The sequence below is a fragment of the Gymnoscopelus microlampas genome (genome assembly GCF_963454915.1).
Source record: "Gymnoscopelus microlampas genome assembly, chromosome: 13".
Taxonomy (NCBI): domain Eukaryota; kingdom Metazoa; phylum Chordata; class Actinopteri; order Myctophiformes; family Myctophidae; genus Gymnoscopelus; species Gymnoscopelus microlampas.
This window is the reverse complement of record NC_139950.1, coordinates 11,722,502-11,745,956: the sequence shown is the minus strand read 5'-3', so window position 1 is coordinate 11,745,956 and position 23,455 is coordinate 11,722,502. Positions and strand designations below refer to the sequence as shown.

Here is a 23,455-nt window from a genome sequence, read left to right as displayed (position 1 = left end):
CTGCAGCGTCCACAATCTATAAGGTCTGCTCTCTACTCGCTTTCACTCTCACGTCCCCCTCACAGTACTACTCCGTTGCTTGCTTTCTCGTACTGCTCCTGACTCTGCCTCTATCTAGGGTAAGGTTGAGCGATATGCCAAAAAATCGGCGATTGCTGATTATATTCGCGCTAGAAAATGAAATAATGTGAGAACGGCTCCAGAGTTCAATTTATACTTTGCCGTACAGCAGTCCGCGTATTGAAAATAGCAGATCTACAAGCTCACAACGCGTCACGTCCGCGACGTGTTCTGAGCTTGTAGATCCGTTTTTTTCCCGGCGCACGGCCCCGTCGTACGACGAAGTATAGATTTGGCTGTAACACATGTGACATGTAGTGCCATTATCGAGTTACTATAGTAACGTGACAGAGGGATAGAGCGCACTCTGTCAATGAACAGAGACGAGATGACATGACTGCTGCCATGCACTTCTCTCACTGACCAAAACTTCTTTATACAACGAAGAATTGTGAAACATATCACTCACTCCGTTTACTTAGATTTTTTTTTACGGCTTTGAAACAACAAACAAGCTGATAAAGAGACAACTAGGAAAGGAAAAGCTATTCCCTCTTTCTTTCGCTCTCCTCCGCTCCATTTGAGTAGCCTAGTACTGGGGACACCAGTTCGGGACAGCTGTTTTGTTAGACTTGTCGGAAGTCAGTGCAACAAGAACATGTCTTATACTAATTATTAGAATGGCCCAAATGTATTAACATTTCATGCATGCTTTACATTTAATTACTATAATTGTAGAGTTGAATTCAGAAGACAAGATTTGTGTAAAAAAAAGAAAACAGTACAAGCTTGCGCTGTGAGCTTGTACATCTGCCATTTTTTAATAGCCAATGCTAACATCTAACATGACACGGACGCTTTCCCGGTCTTAATTGCTTAATCACTTCAATCAGATTTTCTAAATAGACGATGTACAAGCTCAGAACGTGTCACCTTAGCGACTTCACCTTTCAACAGCACAGAGCACGATAAACATCTATGTAAGCAGTCAAAGCAAGTGTTATTCAATTCTAACTGTGGTGAAAACACACAGGACAATTTGATACTTGATATTTGAGCGTTGTACATAATGTCTTTGTCGGGACACAGGACACCCAGCTTGCAACCGGGACATTCCCGGCAAAACCGGGACGTCTGGTCATTTTACGTGTGTGTGTGTGTGTGTGTGTGTGTGTGACAAACACAACGTCTTTATTTCTCTTCTTCGCTCTCTCGTGCTTCTCCTCTCTCTACATAGTTAAAATAAAGGGATGCACCAATAGAGACAGAAAAGAGAGAGAGAGGGGGGAGTGAGAGGGTGGGTGGGGGAGACAACAGGCCTTTTGTTTAGAGGTTGAGCAGGGCTAAAGTACCCAGTCAGCAACTTGGTCTGTGTACAGCAGCCAGGACATTATGAGCAGTGTTGCCATGTCCACTCCACTTATTATAAGCGACTTGGGCTTCTTTTTCTGTAAAGTTGCTTGTAAATATTGGGCTTGTTTCTAAAGTGTAGTTGCTTAATTTGGGCTTGCTTCCTAAATGTTGTTTAAAGTAAACCAGTGGTTCTCAAACATTTTCATGTCAAGGACCCCAAATGAATATGCATTTGTCCACGGATAAAACGAATTAGTTGCCGATCTAGAAGCTCTCAACGTGTTGTGATACAATGCGTTGTGAGCTTGTAGATCGACTATTTTCAAATATCCAATGCATATAGGTTTAAAGTGCTCATGTGGCCGCTTCTTTTGGGATTGTTTTCATAGACCTGCTGCTCATTTCTCTCCCAAAATCTGGCAACACTGCTTATGAGCCAGAGGGACAGAGAGAGAGAGGGGGGGGGGGGGGCTATACCCTCTACCCTGTCAACCAGTGTCCCTCCCTGTCCCACTCCATAAACCACTGGGGACAGACAGAATGACTTATGGCCCTGACACTCTGTCACGACCATGCTCTTAAATATCTCCCATGGGCTCCGCTCCACTCCTAGCACTCTCTCACTCCAACCCCCTCTCTCTGTTTCTGCCTGTCTGCACGGTGGTGGAATGTACATTACACGTACATTTACTCAAGTACTGAACTTAAAGGAATATGTCACTTTCAAACATGTTTTCATGTATGTGATATTCATTTTTTCAGACACGCCCCTTTCCTATATAAAAAATAAATGAGTAATTCAAAAAACTCGGCCCCCTCATGCATTAGAAGGACAATATCAGTAACCAAAACCAAGGACGGGTGTTTTCAATTAATCTAACATGGTTAAAATGGAGTTTAAAGTTACGATGGGTTTGTATTGGAAGGGGGCGTGTCTGATCAAATGAATATCAAATATCAAAATATTGAACCAAGCAACTTAAAAACTCTCTGGGGTGAAACACAAAAGCCTGAGTAAACGTTAATATGACCCCAAACATCTTTGAAAGTATAGTATCCCTTTAAGTAGAATTTAAATGTTGTATATTTATTACTTCATACTTCTACTCCAATACATGTCAGAGGCGAATATTGTGCTTTTTATTCCACTACATTTAGTTGACACCTTTAGTTACTTGTTACTTTGAAGATTTTGATTGCTAATAATTAATGTAATTATATTAATAAAAAAATCTTCTACATTTTTTGAAGATAGCAGACCTTCACACTCAATGCATGGCAGATCGGCTATTTCTGAATAACCCTAAGTGGGCTTAAGTGGTGTATGATCAATAATTATAGTTAGGGTTGTCCGATATTGGCTTTTTTACCGATAACCGATATACCGATATTGTCCAACTCTTAATTACCGATACCGATATCAACCGATACCGATATATGCGGGGATTATTGTGATTAGGGTAAGCTCAAATTTCATATCACACACACCATAATACAGTAAGAACTCCTGTAACTTATTTATAAAGCAAAAAAAGAAAAAAGAAAAAAAAACATTTTTTTTTCCCAAAAACCGATACCGATATTTTCCCGATATCAATTTTTATGCTAATATCGGCCGATAATATCGGGAGGCCGATAATATCGGACATCCCTAATTATAGTCCACCGTTGCCTCACAGCTAGAAGGTCCTTGGTGACAATTCCCGCCGGGGATGCTGTGGGTGTGTTCTCTCCTCCGCGTCATCAGTGCCCATACGGTGGTGTTGGCGAAAGGGCCTTTCTGTGTGGAGTTTGCATGTTCTCCCCCTGGTCAGCCGGGGCGCCTGATGGAGGGGAAGGGAACTGGTGGGAATAACATGTTCCTTCCACACACTACATCCTACCGGGGAAACTCCCCCCTGTCATGACTCATGTGATAAGAAGCGGCCTGCTCACTCCTCCTCATGCATTGAAGGAAGCTTGAGCTCAGTTCGGGGCTCTCCCCAGGCTGGCAGAGGGAGAGTAGCGCCCAGGATTACAAGCTTAGGCAATTGGCACTGGGTGAAAAATGGGTTACAAAATTGTGGGATAAAAACTTTAAAGAAAACAATTATAATAATTACAGTCCAATAACAGGATTCTGTATATATGATTATGTATATATGAATGAGTATTTACTTTATTAACACAAATATATTTTGATGCCAATACCTTTTGTATTTAGACTTTTTTTGTACACTGTGGTCATTTTACTAATGCTTTTGTATTTTGACTTTTTTAATACACTGTGGTACTTTTACTTTTACTTAAGTAAATGATCTGAGTATTTCTTCCACCGCTGCTCTTTGTTCTCTCTCTCTCTTTCTCTCTCTCTCTCTGCCCCTTGATGACGCACACTGCCCTTCTCCTCGATCGCCCCATTCACTTCCCCCCACGGCTCTTTCGTTCCCCCCGTGTTCTTCTCCTTCGTGTTGTGCTCCTGTTTTGGAGATGGAGCCATCAATCCGCCCACCGCAGTTTACCCATGTTTCTGACCTGCAGTAGACATGATTGATGACATTTCATAGTCCCGTACTTCATAGCAGATCGTTGCTGTCGGCCAGAAACCTCCTTATCTCCATATTTTCCTTCCCCCGTAAATGAACGCCCTACTTGATCACACTACAGAGTCACACAAAAGCATCAAAAGTAGCAGACCCTCTCGCCGTGTTTTGAGCCATTGGATCCTCCTTCGTATCACCAGGTCCAGGACCTGAGCGTTGCACCAGACTCCCTTGTTCCAAACATTTCATTCTGGCGTGATGGTTTCTTGGGACGTGGTGGTACTACAGGTTCCACTTGCGGTTTGCTTGAATGGCCCTCCTTTAACAATTATAAAAAAATGTTTTTGGATCTGTGGTTCTCAAACTTTTTTAATGTCAAGGACCCCCATAACTCTGATAGTGAACCCTTATGGGTCCATTTTGGTTCCATTTGTACACTCGGAGTTACAGACCTGTAAGGGTCCATTTGGAACCCCCTCAAGGAACCCTGAGGTTCCCTGGAGCCCACTATGAGAACTACCTTCCTAGATTTTTTTTATTACACACTGGTATCGGATAGGTCCTTGGTATCGACCGAGTTGTGGGTATTTGGAATCAGTGTCGGGAAGGAAAAAATGGTATTGGTACATCTGTAGTTGCTCACTTGTGATTGGCTGCGGCTAATGAGAGGCTGGCCTAGAGCCGGGCAATTAACCGAAACGTATATCTAAACTGATATTTTGAACCAATAACTGACTTAATCTTGCTCATGTAGGTTATTCGAATAACTGAGAAGCAGTTTTTATTTATTTATATACGTATATCAAAAGTTCTTTGTAATTAACTAAATTAATTTGGCCCTGTATTATACAAACAGCGAAAAAAGCTGATCTACAAGCTCACAACGTATCACATCATGGCATATTATGTGGCATAGTAGGCTCTGTGCATAGCTGTAGTCTCGGGTTTCCCGAAGGTGGCATACTCGTTTCTGGTTCCGGCAGCCGACTTAAAGCGGAAACAGCCATACATGCGCCATGCGCACAATGGCCGAGGCTTATCGGCAGCAGGCTTGGCTCGCGCAGATGATTTCTGATGGCGTGTCTTCTGTTTAGATGCTGAGCATCCACAGCCAGGAGGCAGTACTGTGGAACAGGACTTCATTAGCATTTCACACATGCTCCTGCGCTTCTTAATGAAGCCGTAAGGCAGTGAAAATGCCACCGTCTAAATGCTTGCTGACGCCACGAGATCATGAACCAAGACATCCTAGCTCCTCGTCTCTTCTGGTCCATGACCCTCAACTAGGTTTTCTCCATTCCCCCCCCCCCTCTTTTATTTTCTTTACCCCCCCCATGCCTCCTTTACCCTGATCTGGTTTCTCCTCTTAGCCATCTCTGTTCGTTAGGGATGGGGACGATATGAAGATTTCATGTCACGATTATTGTGGACAAAATAATTGCGATGAACAATGTTATTATCTCAATAATCAATTCATTTTAATCTTCGCAATATTATTGTGAGCATATTTTATTGCGATAAACGATAATGAAGGTTTTTCTACAGTCTCCTTACTGCCCCTATAGCAGTTTGTCTGACCTCTGTGCTGTGCCTGCCTCATGACCAGTGTTGCCAAGTCTGCTTATTATAAGCCTCTTTGGGCTTGTTTTTCTGTAAAGTTGCTTGTAAATATTGGATGTTGCGGGTTGTTGTTTCTAAAGTGTATTTGCTTTTTAGGGCTTGCTGTCTAATGTTGTTTAAACCAGTGGTTTTCAAACATTTTCATGTCAAGGATCCCCATTTGTCCAAGGACACCCATCTAAAACAATTTTGTACCAGAGACCCCCATACATGATTTCTGCAGCAAAAATGTAAAAAGAAAAATCAAAATATGTCCCAATAATTAATTGCTTCCCGATTTTTTAAAATGAGCAGATCTACAAGCTTGTAGATCAGCTAATGTTTTACCAAATTCACTTTACCCATAATGATTGTAGTTTTTTTTTTACAGTGAGTGAGAAATTGCCGTAAACACACAGACTTCACATGGCAAACTCACACAGTAACCAGACTCGCTTGCTGCTCAGTAGTCGCTAGTCGGTACTAGAAAGCACACATGTTTAATCATCACACAACGTCACTCTAATTGATTCAAAGGGATAACGGGTCAAGCTGAAACGGGTGAAATCCCCCTTTGGTAGTGGTTACATGTTGCCTTTCCGACATGTCGCCTTTCCGACGTTAACGAACCCTATACCTAACCCTAACCCTAACCTTAACCGCACGCGGAAGCCACTAGTCGGAGTGGCGAGATGTCGGTATGGAAGGCGGTTACCTTTGGTAGTGATGGCAGACCGTTTACAAATGACTATGTATGGATTGTCCCTCACGGTAAAATTCCCTCAATTGTCACATTTCTCTGGTAGCCTACCTTCATTTGATTTAAACGAAAAACAAATACATTGTTTTTATTATAAGTTCCTGTTTCATTTCGAGGGAAAGATTGTCCCAGCTTCCATCACAGCACGGTGAAGTACATCATTGGAGCGATGCGTCTCCGTTCTCCAGATAAGTCTGGGCTTGTATCTAAACCATTACAGCTTTATTGGCTAGAGAATAAAATGAGTATGAAGTCGTTCATTTGATCTAGCAAGACAGCGTGTCTCTCGGTACCAATGGCGGCCAGCGCATGTAGATAAAGAAAGAGACTTCTGCATGTGTTTGAATTAAGTTTTACTGCATGCAATATAAAAAATAATTTACATTCGAATGGATCGAACCCACATGGTGTTTTAACTCATTGAGTGCCATTAACGTGTTTCACGTGTTTAGCGCTATGGTGTTGAGTGCCATTAACGTGTGTCACGTGTTTTTGAAAAAAAAACAAAAAAACCCAAGAAACAACATCTGAAGATTTGCAGCTCCATCCACTCCTTTTTTAACTTATAGCTTAAAAAGGCTGTATCTCGCTTCCTAAGCACTTTTTTTTTACTTTGAAAAAATAAATAAATAAAAATTGTAATGGCCAGAAATAGATTATAATAATTTGGGCACTCAATGAGTAATTTTTGGCCAATTCTGACAGCTCTACTTGCTAATAATATTCAAAGTTATGGACACGGTCATCACAAACAGCGAGACGAATATGGATTTCTCTTAACTTGAAACGAAGATGCCGCGGCAAAAGGTCATCCAAATTCATGTAGCGTTCCACGGGCCGCCATATGCTTCGTTATCCCATTTGTGCATAATAGCGTTATTTGGAATTGGGAGAGGTTTTGTATCCATCTTTCACCTTTTGTGTTTGACCCAACCCTTGGCAGTTGGCACAGCTAAGCTGCTCAAAAAGCACTTATGTCTCATTTATGCTGAGCTTGGGCTCTTCACAGAGAAAAGGCCCATGCTGATAATAAGCTGGGTTGTGTTGCAGGGACAGGGGGGACGGGGAGACGGGGGGACGGGGGGGACGGGGGTTGTGAGGCGCTCTGGACCCCTGAGCTGCTCAGCAGTTCTACATGTCAGCCGGGCTGAAGGCTGATGGCCATTTAATGTCGTCTACACTACACACATTTTAATGTCGGCCCTTCTTCCCATGTTGTTGTGTGCACTGCATTCACACAGATATTTAATAATGGTAGAGATGTAGGCTGAGGCTGACGCGGCTGCTTTTCAAATGTGCCTAAAACTCGGGACCTACATTTATAGATTAGCCCTCCTAGCTCCATTCAAGAGATGTACAAGTTCTATGTCAGATCGTTCAGTAAAATGTAAGGGAGTTTTTAGCAGTTTGCTTTAGCAAAGCTGCTCTATAAACAGGCCGCGATAAAGGGCCATGCACTGCCATTCATATTTATGAATGAACCTAGGAAAGCGGGTGTGGCTGTGGAAAGGGGGCGTGCCTGTAAAAAAAGGATCTAACCGTGCTCTGACTGTGGGCATCAGGTTCCAAAGTGTGGCAGTTTGATTGACAGCCTCTATTTGCAGGGTGCCGCCCCATCTCAGCTCTCAGGCAGAGGACACAGAGTAGGAGAATACTATAAATCATAATAAGTGCACCAAAAAATGTACAATTTACATTTTTTGTCTGCTTAGGGTTAGATAAATACTCGATTTTGTATTTGATAGGTTTTGGGGCATTTATTTGCTCCTCTAATAAAGGAAATAGCTATGGATTGAGTCTACTGTCTGCAGCAGCAGCTGTAAGTCAAGCCAGATACAACAAATTCATAATAGAATGCACATTAAACAGTACCTTTTGCCCTAAATCCCTCCAAATGAGATAATTGTGATTAGTTTAGCTTGCAAGCTGCTATAAATTATGACGCATCATTTCTTTCTTGTTTTTTAATTTGGAAACCTGGGTTTAGCGCACATTGAGCTGTGAGTCAGATACTGAACATTGAGGGAATAATCATAGATCATGGATTATTCATGCTTGGGTGTATTGGAGACTGTAAATAGTATTGGAGACTGTAAAATAAAAATAAAAAGAAAGTGGCTCACAGCTCAAGTGGTTCTCTGTGTCATGCGTCACAATCTGCCAGTGCCAACCCCCCCCCCTGTGCTCTGGGCTCTTGTGGCCATGCAGTGGGTCTGCAGTGACGGGATTAGAAAGCTACAGACGGTGTGGGCTCCCCTGGGGGCTGACAGGAACGGCAGTGGGTCCCTCTGTAGCATCCACACTGTGAGCAGGACTAACAGGCAGCCGGAGACACAGCTGATTTTGAGCACTGCTTCTCAATGGAGCCCAGCTGACCGATGTCACATTTTTGGGTCTAGAGCACCGATTTCCCGTGTTTTTTTTAACCGATATTTTGTCAAAATGTTAAACGATTTTCGAATAAATTTGAAAAGCTTAGAACTATTAAAGTTTCTATCTGAGGAGATTTAATTTATAAGAAGAAAAAAAAAGAATAAACACAAATAACCTAAAAAATATCTAAAATAGCTGATCTACAAGCTCACAACGCGGCCTGTTGTGAGCTTGTAGATAATAATGATAATGAAAATGATTGATTGATTGATTGATTGATTGATGTACTTTATTTAGTAAGACATGAGAACAGTACATGGCAGTACATAACAGTACATGGAAGTACAAATTCGCAATACAAGGTCTACTAAACTGGATAGCTCAGTTAAGCACGTAGCTTGTTTAAATTGGGACACATCGGCTGCAGAATCGCCAATACTGATGTCGTCAAAAAAGTCTAACCAATAACTGATCTATAAACACAATGTGTTCACATTTTGAATAAATGTGAACAAATTAATTATTAATTATAATAATAATTAACACACCTCTTCTCCTACGGGGGTCCCTGGCACAAAATCGTTTCAGATGGGGGAGAATTTTGTGGGAGGGGGGGTCCTTGACTTGTAAATGTTTGAGAATCACTGATTTTAGAGGGCTGAAATTGGGGGTTAAACATTCTGCTTATCTGCCTCTGGCTAAGGACACAATGTCAGCTGATCCTCCAGTCAGTCATGTTAATGGGTATTATAAAAATTCTGTGTTTGTTTATTTATTTATTATTGTATCGACTGAGACAGAAAGTAAAAAATAGTCCCCGTCAGCCAGTCTACTCTCAGCAGTGTGACTCTTCATGACTGCCACTCTCTGACAGCCAGGAAAGCTGATGATGCTTAATAAAGAACACCACTGGTGGGGTTGGCGAAAGGGCCTTTCTGTGTGGAGTTTGCATGTTCTCCCCGTGTATCCTACTGTAGGGTAGTTACCGTCACAAAAAACATGCAGTAATCCTGCTCTCTATACTGCCTGGTATATACCCTGGTCAGCCGGGGCGCCTGATGGAGGGGAAAGGAACTGGTGAAGCGGCTTGCTAGCTCCTCCTGCATTGAAGGAGGCATGAGCTCAGTTCGGGGCTCTCCCCAGGCTGGCAGAGGGAGAGTAGCGTCCATTGCAATTGGCGCTGGGTTACAAAAACCGTGGGATAAAACTTTTTAAGAAAAAAAAGAACACCCCTGGTATTATTACTGTTCCTCATTTAATACCCTGCACCAATTTGGTATTTTCAAGATATGTCAAGATGATGATTTATTTGGTCCTTTTATTTTAAGTCACACTTTGAATAATTTAGTCTTGACTCGGCGGTGGCAGCCGGACTCATAGTGTCTTTGATGAGAGTAGGCTTGTCACATACTGTAGGCTTGTCACCAATATTAACCACTCAAACCCCATATGGTTCAGCGGAGTCCCTCAGGGCTCTATACTAGTGTATTTTCTGTTATTGTGGGTAAAGCTTTTGCTGAAAATAGCAGATCGACAAGCTCACAACGCGTCACGCTCTATAATATGGTCATAAAAGGGACAAGGAATGACAGATACAGAGATCTCCATGTATGGGCACATCGTTCGGATCGCTGGGGAGACATAACAAGTGTGAGGGGCCACGTAGCGGCCCGAGCTCTAGATGTGCGTAGCCAATTTTGATATAAGATGGGTGTATCAGTCAGATTGACGGTTCTGGACACCCGCCTATCCAATCGATTCGACGCCGTGCACTCAACTCCCTCGGGTCGTCTGCGTGTGCCGAGATACGTGAACTACAGACGCGCGTATGTACAAAGATTCTGTGCATTTATTGTGGGATATAATCACAATTATAGACGCGATGCGACGCGTGGTGACCTTGCTATTTCCACTGTTTTAGAAGTTGAAGTTGGTAAACTGATTTTGATGTTATTAACTAATCTTCTTACTGGGTACCCCCTCAAGGACCCCTGGGGGTGGGGTCCCCGGACCCCACTTTGAGAACCACAGTTCTGAAGCAATAAGTTGTTGGACATGGGAGTGGAACAGATGAATGTGCTCCCCCAAGGCAGTGCAGAGCGGAGGACTCTCCTGACCTACTTACACCACAGAGGGGAGCAGGTCTTTTTTTTTTTTTACCACAACCTCCCTCCAGTGTTGATTTTGACAGCCAATTTTGATTTAGTTTTAGTCATATTTTAGTCACCTGAAATGTTTTAGTTTTTGTCTAGTTTTAGTCGACTAAATATCCAGTTGTTTTAGTCGACAAAAAAATATTTTTGCGGTGCCTTGATGGCGTCGTAATGGCTGTTTTTACACTTGGTTGCATGCTGCATAGCCGATCTACAAGTTCACAACGCGTCGCGCTGCGACGCGTTGTGAACTTGTAGATCTGCTATTTTCAGAGCGCAACACCCGAGCGTAACTAAACATCAAATGACTTGTCTTAGTTCTACTGGCTCTCTTCTCCACTAGTCCCTCCCTAACATTATAGTCTAGTTTTTATTTGTTGACAAAATTGTCAATATATTTAGTCTTAGTTTTAGTCATCATAGCTTAGTTTTTATTTAGTTTTCTTCAGTGAAAAAAGGTAGTCGACCATAAAACAGCATTAACAACACACTCTACCCATCCTTCAGTGGTGGAAAAAGTACTCAAATGTTTTAGTATTTAGTAAAAGTATCAATATTGCAATGTAGAAATACTCTGTTACAATTTACAGTCCGGAATTCAAAATCTACTTGAGTAAAAGTATAAAAGTATTTGCATCAAAATGTAGTTAGAGTACCAAAAGTAAAAGTACTCATTATACAAAATGTCCCATTTCAAGTTTTCAAGTGTATACAAAACTTTTGAAATTAGCAGATCTACAAGCTTTAAATGCCTCAAAGCGTGATTGTGCCGCATTGTGAGCTTGTAGATCTGCTATTTTCAAATGGCCCATATAGGGCTGAATTGGTTACTGTATGTTTTGTAATAATAATTGTTATTAAGAAACATTTGGAACCCCCTCAAGTAGTCCAGCGGGTGAAAGCAATACCATTATGCATGATTTTAATTTGTGTTCATCAAAATGATATACAGTGTACGGTGTATTTTGTGAAATATATGGGAGAAATCGGACCGTCAAGAGGGAATTGTTAAGGAACTGGAATCGTTAAAAATCCTAAAGGATCTCAACCCTAGCTTTCACCTCATTACCATATCGTTCCTGTCGGGTGGAAACCTAAAGTCCAAAACTGTTACTTTTCAGAATAAAAAAATGGCAAAAGTAGCAGATCTGCAAGCTCAAAAGGCATTGCTTCGAGCCGCGTTTCGAGCTTGTGGATCTGCTACTTTTGATGCTTTTGTATGACGCTGTAGTTAATTAACTACAATCACCTAGTAAAGGCGTTAATTTACGAAAAAACTGAAAAAGTTAAATTATGGAGATAAGAGGTTTCTGCCCGACAGCAAGGATATGTAGGCCCTTGATTAAACTTATGTGACGGCTGATTGTACCACGTGGATGATGGATCCTTCTGCATGTCTCCGGATGCAGGCAGGCAGGCAGGGTGCAGCTGCTGCAGTGCGTCTTACAGCCAGGCCCCTAGCCCTGGCAGTGTTGCAAGAGAAATGTATAGGCAACCAGGTCTATGAAAACAAGCCCAAAAGAAGCGACTACGGCCACATGAGCACTTAATAAACCTATATACATTTGCTTTTTTTTAAAATAGACGATCTACAAGCTTGTGATCTTGAAAGATCTTTTTTATTTTATTTTATATATTTGGGTCTGCGCTGCAGACAAATACAGATTAATTTGGGGTCCTTGACATGAAACAGTTTGAGAACCACTGGTTTAAACAACATTAGGAAGGAAGCCCAAACAAGCCGCTAGACTTTAGAAACATGCCCCCCCAAAAAAACGCGACCCGCAACTACTAGTATTAACAAGCGACTTCACAGAAAAACAAGCCCCAAGTGGCAACACTGAGCCGCTAACATGGAACCAACTGAATGTACATGAACCAGATTGAACCTCAGGACTGTCTGCATATTGTACAGTACATGCATCTGTTAGAGTCAGTGGTGGACTGACTCTAAATGAAAGTACATTTACTTGAGTACATGATGCACTTTTACATCATGGGTGGGGGATGTACTAGCACATCAAGCCGCCTCACACTACAGAAACAGGAGATAGGCTGCCACCCTATGGGCCACATGGCTCGGGAAGGCCTTTATTGTTCCCACGAGGGAAATGTACTTCGCCAAAGCAGTTACAGCAGACAAAAAGACAAAAATAACAGATAGAGAACACAGCTAGAATGATAGATACAGAGACATGTACACAGGTACAAGAGTCACATTGTCATTAGTCCTTAGTCCACGGGCATAAGAGTCACAAGAACAAGAGTCATATTGGTCATTCCACCTCGGACCTGGCGTTCACCACTGGTGACTCAGTACTCCTGCTATTTCAGGGTTATATCCATGATGGCCACCAGCTTCCTCACTGTGCTCAACTCCGCCACCACCTCCACGCCATCCTGTTTCGGGTCCAACAACAGAGCCTGTAGCTTGTTCAGCAGGTTACTGTCCCTTTTGTGGCTTCTTAAGTAAGGCTACTTGCATACGCACTGGTGTTGAGTAACTTATCAATATCTACCACTGCTGACTGTACACAAAGCGTGTTGCCCCTCAGGATTGTCAGGATCCATTTATCTGTTGGAGGTTAATATGGATGTCAGATCCTGTTGTGACTGACAGGGCCCCCAGGCCAACGGTGGCAGGTGAAATGTCCTTTCTTTCCTCCCGTGGACTGGATGCGTCCTCTGTTATTAATGGATGCAGGCTTTATTGGTGCAGTCACCCGCCCGCTCTCCCCTTGAATGAGGCTGGCGCTAATTGCTATGATTAACGGGTGTTTCGCGAGGCTAACAGACCGAGAGATATTTGATATGGAATCTATACTCTGTTAATTAGTGTGGTTTCTAGATGACTGTATCGCTGCGTTCTATACTAGCCTCTAGGGCAGTGTTTCCGAAACACAGATCTACAAGCTCACAACGCTTTGCTCAGTATTAGATATGCGTGATTATACTGTATGTATATAATGTATTTTGGTATGTTTTGGTCCTGGGGAGACACCACATTTCTCTCTTTGGGTCTTGAGCTGAAAAGTGGGCAGCACTGCTCTATGGGACTTTGATGCTCGGCCAGTGTGTGTGTGTGTGTGTGTGTGTGTGTGTGTGTGTGTGTGTGTGTGTGCGCATGCGCACGTGCGTGTATCATTGTCCTTCAAGCTAAATAAATGGTTGATCAGCAACAGTATTAGCTATGTTGTATTTCTATTGGTGACATGTTGAACTTGTAACTGCTGTCCTGAAACTCAGCATTTTATACTTGTATGCAGCACTTGATTCAGCACTTTATTCGTGTATGCAGCTTTTTCATTCTTTTACTCTGGTCCCAATCTTAGAATCACATACGGTACACAAGATTCAGTACCTCCCCTACACACACCCCCACCCTCCACCCCATTTGATGTACCCTATACAAGGCTTTTTATATTTTATCGTCTGTGTGTCTTGCTGCAAAACCAAATCACCCTCTGCTCCGGGGACAGTTGAAAGTTTCCCCAGCTTTTCCCTCACTGTGCTTTCCTGTTGTGTGTGTCTGTGGATCATCTTAGTGCTGCAGATGAGATTACTGTCACTTCATTGCTTTGAATTTTGAAATAATATAAAACTCTCCCTCCGCTACAGCGTACACAGGGTTTTTCTAGAGCAAAGCTTCACTGTACAACAAAGGTGTGAAATAAATGATCTTCGGTCTGAGCTTCGGTTCGGAGTCTGTTGTCTTCATTTTATTTAACTACGAGACCGGGTCAGATTACGTGAATTTCAAGAACTCGTTTCTTGCGTTATAATGCACCCAGGGAGAAGCTGCGCTGAGTGCTGACACACTGACACTGCACAGCCCCAGCGAGCTTCCCAACATGTCTCATGGAACAATATGAAATCAACGCTGTGTGCTTGGAGCGTTAAGCTTCAGGGTACGTCAGAACAGATTACAAGCCTCTTCCTCTCTGCTCTTCTCCTTTTTTCCAGCATCTCTCTCTCTCTCTCTCTCTCTCTCTGTCTCTCTCTCTCTCTCTTTCTCACACTCTCTTAGTCTCTTTCTCTCTCCTTATTTATTTCTCTCTCCTTCGCCCAATCGCCTTCCTCCCTTATCTCGTTGGCTCCTTAGTAAGCCATCTTCGCCCTCCCTCCCTGTCCCCTGACTGTAGGGCCACAGTTGAAGTGGCTGGCTCTCACTGAGCTCACAGTTCTTTAGGCTTGGACTCGTCCCTCATTGAGGGCCAGAGGTTTTAGCTGGAGCCCTGTGGGGAGGATGTAGGACCAAGATGGGTACCCAGATCAAGGGTCCGACGTTAAGGTTTTTTCATCCTTGCCCTGCAGGGCAAGTAGTACTTCTCCATCTAAATCTCTATACTTCCCCTGCCGAGGGGGTATCGTTGTCGGTGGTGCAGTCAGTGGATAGATTTCTCTCACAACATACTTCTCAAATCCATTGCCTGTCGTTTGTGTGTAAAACACTACAGAACATGAGTAACTTTACAAAAAAATAAAAGTATATATATTATCTGTTAGATCACTCATATTTAATTGTAGTTGAGAATTGGGTTCAAGATCCAACTATTGGCCTAACTTAGTTGAAGCATGGACAGTTAAAGCAGTATGGCAGAAACTGAACCTATCAAATCAATCGGTAGTCAGACAGGGTTCCAGACCAACTTTTCCTCTGGTAGCACTGGTGCAATATTATCCCATTAAATGACATTATCTGAGACCTTGTAGATCTGCGCTGAACGCGCACGGGAGGCAATTCAACTGAATTTGATAATCGGTCGTCTTTTGTGCACCAGTGATTTGATTTATATGGCATGATGTTGCGTCAGTCGCTTTGAAGAACAGCATTGTTAAGCGCGTTTCATCAATGTACACATTTGCACACACACGCACTGATGTTGAACATGCAGCAGGGACATACCAGCCTAATGATAATCATAAACTTGCACAAATGCAATGTTTGAGCGCTCGGGTGGCTTACTGGTAAAGCGCATGCCCACCACATACACATTTAAAAGTCATTAAATTGTGACTTTAGAAATGTGCAGATACCCTGTATATACACTTGTACTGTATGTTGGTTTGTTTACTGTTGAGTGAGAAAACAATGTTGCACATTAAGCTAATCATCTGGGGGCCCCCCAAAATAATTTGGGACCCCCATGGGGGTCCAGACCCTGTTTGGGAACCACTGCCTTACACAGTGGTTATAACCACTTTCAACCTGGCGTCCCTGCTCGCGATCATTTCAGTCGTAATCGTGCAGCCCTGCTGTATCACATCACTTGGTTCATGTGTTGAAAACGGGATTAAGCCGTTAGCACTGCCATATGTACATCCCAAATACAAACACATTATGCAACAATGGCCTCTGGAACCAGAACAAACCGGACCTTTTTAAGTTGGGCCTTCTGAGATGCTTGTCAGCATAGATCTGTCGCCGGGCATGTTGACGCTGCTCTTCCGGAGCGACGGGGGCTTTGCTTGCGGTAGGAGGATGGGGGATCATCTGCATATAGCGTCTGCCCCTATGGATTGCAGTAGCACCATGTGTAATAGCCCCCCAACCCCCAAGCTTAGCGGTGTGTGTGTACAGCTATTCAGACGGAGAATCTGTCTCCCTCCCTCTCTTCCAGTGTTGCCAGATTTTGTGAGAGAAATGAGCACGGCCAGGTCGACGGAAACAAGTCCAAAAGAAGCGTCTAGGTAGCATGATCAAGACATCTTGAAGAAAAAATTTAAAAAATTTGGAATATGGAATGTAAACATATGAACCCAAATCTTGGCACAAAATATGGGGTCCCCGAACAAATGCATATTCATTTTAGGGTCCTTGGCTGAAAATGTTTGAGAATGACTGGTTTAAACAACATTAGAAAGCACGCCCAAATAAGCAACTACATTAGAAACAAACAAACCCCCCAAAAAAACGCAACCCGCAACTACCAGTATTTATTTACAAGCGACTTTGCGGGTCCGGGGACCCCCAGGGGTCCTTGAGGGGGTACCAGGGGGTCCCCAGAAAATAAAACGTATTACAGCATCACAATAATTTTAACCCCTTTTATATATATGTATATGGCTATTCAAAAATAGCGGATCAACAAGCTTGTAGTATACATTTTTGAACATTTTTGAAAAATCTCAAGTGTTTGACAAACTTCTGGGGGCTCCCTGGCACAAAACATTTTCAGATGGGGGGGGGGGGGGGGGGTCCTTGGGACAATTAAGTGAGAACCTCTGGCTTATAATAAGCATACTTGGCAACACTGCTCTCTTCATGTGCTCGACATAAAAAGAGGAAATCCCATTTCAGCCGTGACATTGTGCCTGTGTAGCAGAAACGTACAGGGACCATACATCAAAGCGAGGGTGAGCGCACAGTGATAGAGTGGAGGTTTAATGACAATGGCAGTGCGTAGTGGTGGCAACACGGAACCACTGACACGGAATATCATTGTTGTCGGGCGGAAACCTTGTATGTCCAAAAACATTCCTTTTGTATTATTACTATTATATTGCCTCTGTGATGTATGGAGTAATAGAAGTATAAAGCAGTGGTTCTCAAACTGAGGTCCGGGGACCACCAGGGGTCCTTGAGGGGGTTCCAGGGGGTCCCATCCTCAGCCAAATTGATGCTTAGGAACCAAATGGACCCTTATGTAAGTCTGAGAGTGTACAAATGGAACCAAATGGACCCGTTCCATTTGTACACTCTGAGTTTAATTAAACATGATGATACTACAGTGTAGATTGGGGTCCCGGGGATCAAAATGGTATCAAATGGGGGTCCGTGGCCTATTCTAACGCATATCAAACTGGGGGTCCTTGAAATTAGGTCGTTTTAGACAACTAACACTAAAGGCAACAAAGATGAATAATTAATTCAAAAAAATATATTTGATAAAATGTTGCTCTGCTGCTGATGAGGCTACTATTCATTTGAAACAAAGACACATACATCTAAATACATAAAATCCACCCAAGGTACCTTTACTCTTATTCTGCCATACATTTGATTAAAGAATACGCACTTGTCAGGCTAAAGGGTTGCAGTGCCCTTTTTAAACTCAAATAGCATTTAAAAAAATAGAGATTCAAGCCATATTTTTGGGGCTTTTGATCCTATAATCCTGCACGCACACACTGGTACAGACGTAGCTGTTTTGGCTTTTATGTTGATGTACAGTTGAAACTCCATCTTACAAATACGGTAGTGTAGGTAATCCTTTTCTTTATGATGTTCAGGGTAAAATGCCCTCAGACTTTAGATGTTTTTGAATGATGGGATTCTGCATAGGCCCGCCATTGTTAAGTGCTACATTTGTCTTTGTAGTGGCTATTGTGCTGCGTAATGTGTGACTATTAGTAGATTGTAAGGGAAGAGAGATGGCTCACTCTTCCTTAGCTTGGCTACATTTAACACTGGAAAAACACCTGCAATTAGTTGCCAAAAATACCAGCGTTTAGTTGCCGATTACTCGATTTGATTACGATTAATCGATTAACCCATTAAAACTGGGAAAGCATCTGTCATTTTAGATTTTTGCACGGGCTATTCAAAGATAGCAGATGTACAAGCTCACAGCACGTCACTTCGCGCCGCGCTGCGGCCTCGTACAGTGCATCTGCTATTTTTGAACACTTTTGAGAAATCTTGAAAGTGTGAGAACTACTGATTTTTAGAAGGCATTTGTAGAATCGGCCTCAGGTCTTAATGGTTTAATAGTTGCACCCCTAAAATGCGCTTAAAATGTGTCCTTCTGTATCTGTTGGCAGGTTCCACATACAGCGTTCTCTCCACCATGCCCTCGGACTCGGAAAGCAGCAGCTCTCTCAGCAGTGTTGGTATGTACAATGATGAGAAAAATATAGACATATTTCCCTATAACTAGTCTCTCTCTCTTTCTCTCTTTCTCTCTTTCTCTCTTTCTCTCTTTCTCTCTCTCTTTCTCTCTTTCTCTCTCTCTCTCTCGAAATCATTGCTATAGTCAGTGTTTGTTCAAGAACAGGGGTCCCATACAGTGAAATTGGAAGGGATGAAACTAAAATATTGGCAAAACTGGAGAAACGGGCTAAACAAACACTCTATAGCAATGATTACTATCAGATTATAGTGCTTTAACTTTCTAACAAAACATGATTTGTTTGAATCAAAAGACATTATCTCACCCCTGATAAATACCCCACATATTATATGATAATTAATAAATAATATGATGATAAAAACTAAACTGAACGGAGGAAACCCAGTCTAGAAAGGTACCGAACCTAAACTGAATAGAAAAAAAGAAAATACATTAAAGGCCCTTAGTTAATTTAGGGGTAACACTTGTTTTCCCTGTAACATCCACCACTTTGTTCCTTAACGTCACTTTATCGCAGAAACCTCTCAACTCCATATCGCAACGTATTATTATAATTGTTTCTTCATAAATAAAGTATTAATTCCCTACTCCGTCATACTACAGTGTTACACAAAAGTAGCAAAAATAGCCGATCTACAAGCTCACAAGTGAGCTAGTAGATCGGCTATTTTTGCTATTTTTTGAAAATATTCCAATTAAAAGGTAAGTGTGTCTGTGAGTTTTATGAATATTGAAGCAATGAAAAGTATTAACAAGAGCTTGTGATTAAATAGTAACTACATTGGATCCATCAGAACAAAAAGTAACCGTTTTGGACATACAAGGTTTCCACCCGGCAGTGACGTTAAGGAAGTTGACCTTGTTCCTTCTCATTCCCACTTTTGACAGGAGTCCAAGTGACTCAGCGCCGGTGTTACATAAAGGCAGCAAAAGGGCCAAATGTTGATCCAAAGATGAACATAATCCTCTGTGTTCCAGTTTGGGTCAACAGTGGGTGAAAACCTTCCCGGAAATCCTTCTTGTCGGGCAGAACACCTCGTATCTCCATTATTTCAATGGAGATTCAGTAGATTCATAACTATTCTCTCTTAACGGTCAGATTCCTTAACGGTTATCTTTAACGATTCCTACAGTATATTGAAAATGACACATTATTGTACCCATACAGGTATGTAACTCAGAGTGTACAAATGGAACCGAATGGCCTCTTACGGGTCCATTTGGTTCCATATTTGTATACTCTCAGAGTTACGGTGGTCCTTGAAGTTAAAACGTTTTTAGAACCACCAGTATTGTAAATGTATAGCAGACGTGAAGTCCACGTACCACCTTTGACAGTGTGAGAAAGAAAGAAAAAAGGAACATATCCGGGCCTCGATGTTGGATCCTGTTCCAACCGTACTTGTGACTGGGGCATAGGTGAAGCACAACAATCTACGAGAAACCAGTACAAGAGAAAAACTAAGTAAGGGAAAAATCAAAATAAATGTTTTTCTCTTGTAGTGTACAATTTGTTTCCTGCAGATTTTTGTTTTATTTTTACATTAAAAGGAAAAACATTTTCAAGAATAGCGAAAATTGGGCCTCTTCTTACTTCCTTCACAGGTGTTACCAATGATACTAATTAAGGCTCTGTTCCATTCTGGTTAAAACAGAGTCAGGGTGCTGATATTGTGCATGTTGGCTCACTGGAAACACTCTGCTACACCAGTGGGTCTCACATTGGGGTCCAGGGACCCTCATGGTTCCTTGAGGGGGTTCCAAATGGCCCCTTACGGGAGTGTAACTCTGAGAGTGTACAAATGCAATGCAAGTTCTATTTACACTCAGAGTTATGGGGTCCTTGAAATTAAAATGTTTTAGAACCACTGTGCTACACTAAATGGAACAGAGCCTTCATTAGTATCATTGGTAACACCTGTGAAGGAAGTAAGGAAGAGACCCAATTTCCTTCCAATATGGCTGCTGTGCATAGAGCCTATTGCAGATCTACAAGCTCACAATGCATTACAAGGCAATGTAGATCGACTATGTTCGCTGTGGTTAATGACGATCGGATCTCATATTCTTCTCAGAGTTAGGACAGATTAAATGGCACTGTCATTTTCTGCAATAAGTACATACAGCCCGGATAGAAATCATTAGATAGGATGCCTTCTCAGATACACGTGTGTAGGGAAATCATCATTTCAACGAGGATATGGCTAATTAACTGAGACGTCAAGTTCCCTAAAGGTCCAAAAATTGACCTTTTAGTTCTATATGGTAAAACAATCCTTCAAACCAGACAGTGAGCAACCAGAAATAATACATCAGCATAATTCACATGATCCCATCCGAGAGCATTAAGTATTCAGTTCAGAGATTAGCAACAGCATAGCTGTGTGAATCCAAGGTAATTCTCGGAACATTTGCAGCAGATTGTCATTTGGAAATTGGGGGCGGGAGGCATCGGGGGGCCGTGGGGACGGAGCAGCAGATTAAATATGAATTTGCCAATCTTGTGACCCTGTACTCAGGGCCGTAACATTCATGACATTTTACACTAATCATCGCAAATTAACAATTTTAATTGTGTTTTTGGCATTCAACATTGAAACGTAATAAATAAAAATTACATTTCTGTTTGGCTTTTGGGGTTCGTAAACACAGGGCAGATATGACAAATATCTGAAATATACAAAGAAAGAAAGGACTTACATGTTTAATAACATTATGAATGAATGAATGTTTATTTTGAACATTAAAAAACAAAAACAAAGGACAAAATAATAGACAAAATTAAATTACACAATAATAATGCACAATATTACTATATTGCACGTTCAAAGTTACAAAATATGTAATGTGGAAATAGCCAATCTTATAGATTAGCTATTTCCAATCCTTAATTTTTCAACATACAAACGATTACGAAAAACAATAATTGCGAGTATCTCAAATAATTGCGATTGGGGGGCGATCATGCAATGACGAGGCCTTGTAGTGGTGGGAGGTCCCAAGCCTCTGTTAATGTTGCTCATCGCTGCAGGGTCGCCCGTCAACGGCGAGGCGTCGTCACCCCCGCCCCCCACGGCCATGAACGACAACAACCGGCCAGCCGGCGACAGCCTGGACGCCATCCTGTGCCAGCTCCGCCAGGTGACCAGGGAGAGGGACGAGCTCCGCAAGCGCCTGGCACTGGCATCGCCTGGCACCACCTTCGACGACTGCAGGTACAGCACAACGCTCACTCTGGGCCTGATCAAAATCAGCCGTGACTATACATATCTCTGCTGTCGGGCAGAAACCAGCTATGTCCAAAATATTAACTTTTCACGAAATTAAAAAAACATGTTTTTAGAACAGCACAATACTGCCTCATCAAAGTTGGTATGGTGACTTGGTACATTGTCAGATACTTGAATGTGCCCTTATTATTATCATCACTTTACCCAAATCCAGCTCAAGTGGATTTGGGTAAAGCGGAGTAGAAGTAAAGGTACGGAACATTCGAAATATTCCAGTAAAGTAAAAATACCTTAAAATTGTGCTTAGGTACAGTACTTGAGTAAATGTACTTAGTTACTTTCCACCCCCGGAAGAGGGTCACAGATTATATACATTGACGCCTCACTTACTTCCTGTCTTCTCACAAAGGCCAAATTCCAAAGGCGGCCACCACGACTACGAGCGTCTGAAGAGCCAGTGCACCAGGGCCATGGCAGACCTGCAGTCCCTGCAGAACCAGCACACCAAGACACTCAAGAGATGTGAAGAGGCTGTGAAGGAGGCCGACTTCTATCAGTGAGTTATTCCTCTCATGGCATGTGTGTGTGTGTGTGTGTGCGTGTCTGTGGGAAAAATATTTTTTAGACACGTTTAATTAGATAAAAAGATCCAGGTTGGGGTCAGGATGAGGATTAGACATTTAAATGTTAGAGATGGAGCTATGTCTGATTTACACTTAGTTGCGCGCTGGTGTCGTGCACCGAATGATAGCTGATCTACATGCCCACAACTGCGACACATATAAATGCCAATAAAATTGGCATTTATAAAATCTTAAAGTCTTAAAATGTTGATGTCCTCACAAGTATTGCAATACAAACCTGTGTGCGTGTGTTGTGTGATCTTTTAACCTTTTTCTGTTCTGCTAAGAAATATGTCATGAATAGATAATTGGCACAGTCTTTTCCATCCGTATGAATTCATCTGTATAAACTTTTTATATATTTAAAAAAATAGTGGACATAGCAGATCTACAAGCTCATGACATGTTGCGATGTAACGCCATGTGAACTTTTTGGCCTTATTCATTTTGATTATGAGGTATCGGTCACGGTCGGTCGTTTCTTTTGTATATCCAACAATAAAAATGAAGCTGATAAATGGGTAGGCTACTCTCTCCTCATTGACTGAAATGTTGTCACCCACCTGAAAATGTGTTTTATGTTTATTAAAGAGCCCCAGAGACAGGGAGACACTGAACAAACAATCTATAGCAACTTTTCTAAAACCCTTAATTGTTACTGCCGTGTTTATTTCCATGGTGTAGGTAGTTGTGCTCATTACTAAAGCCTAGCCACTGTAGTGAGGGATGGGCATTGTGTTACATGTTACACCTGCTGCTTTTTCATCTGAGGAATAATTGTCTTTTTATGTATCGGCTTACTACAACATGGGCAAAACTAATGGCTTGGTGTTGCAATTAACCTAATTGGAAAAGTATCCCTCGGAGCCAGAGCCCATTACAGCAATAAAAGAGAATTGCCATTACATACAAAGACATGCATGCATGGC

General features: G+C 42.1%; 1 protein-coding gene across 2 annotated transcripts in view; it reads left to right on the top strand.

The window, feature by feature from the left end:
• The window catches only part of dlg5a (discs, large homolog 5a), a 115,786-nt gene that overhangs the window by 7,555 nt on the left and 84,776 nt on the right, over positions 1–23,455 (top strand). For both annotated transcript variants that reach the window (XR_014602029.1, XM_084075444.1), the window contains exons 2-4: positions 18,585–18,653; positions 21,705–21,888; positions 22,313–22,459. Coding sequence is in view for 1 of the 2 variants with exons in the window: in XM_084075444.1 (XP_083931570.1) it covers positions 18,585–18,653; positions 21,705–21,888; positions 22,313–22,459 (400 nt within the window). In the remaining variant the exon portion in view is untranslated. The remainder of the gene's footprint in view (positions 1–18,584; positions 18,654–21,704; positions 21,889–22,312; positions 22,460–23,455) is intronic.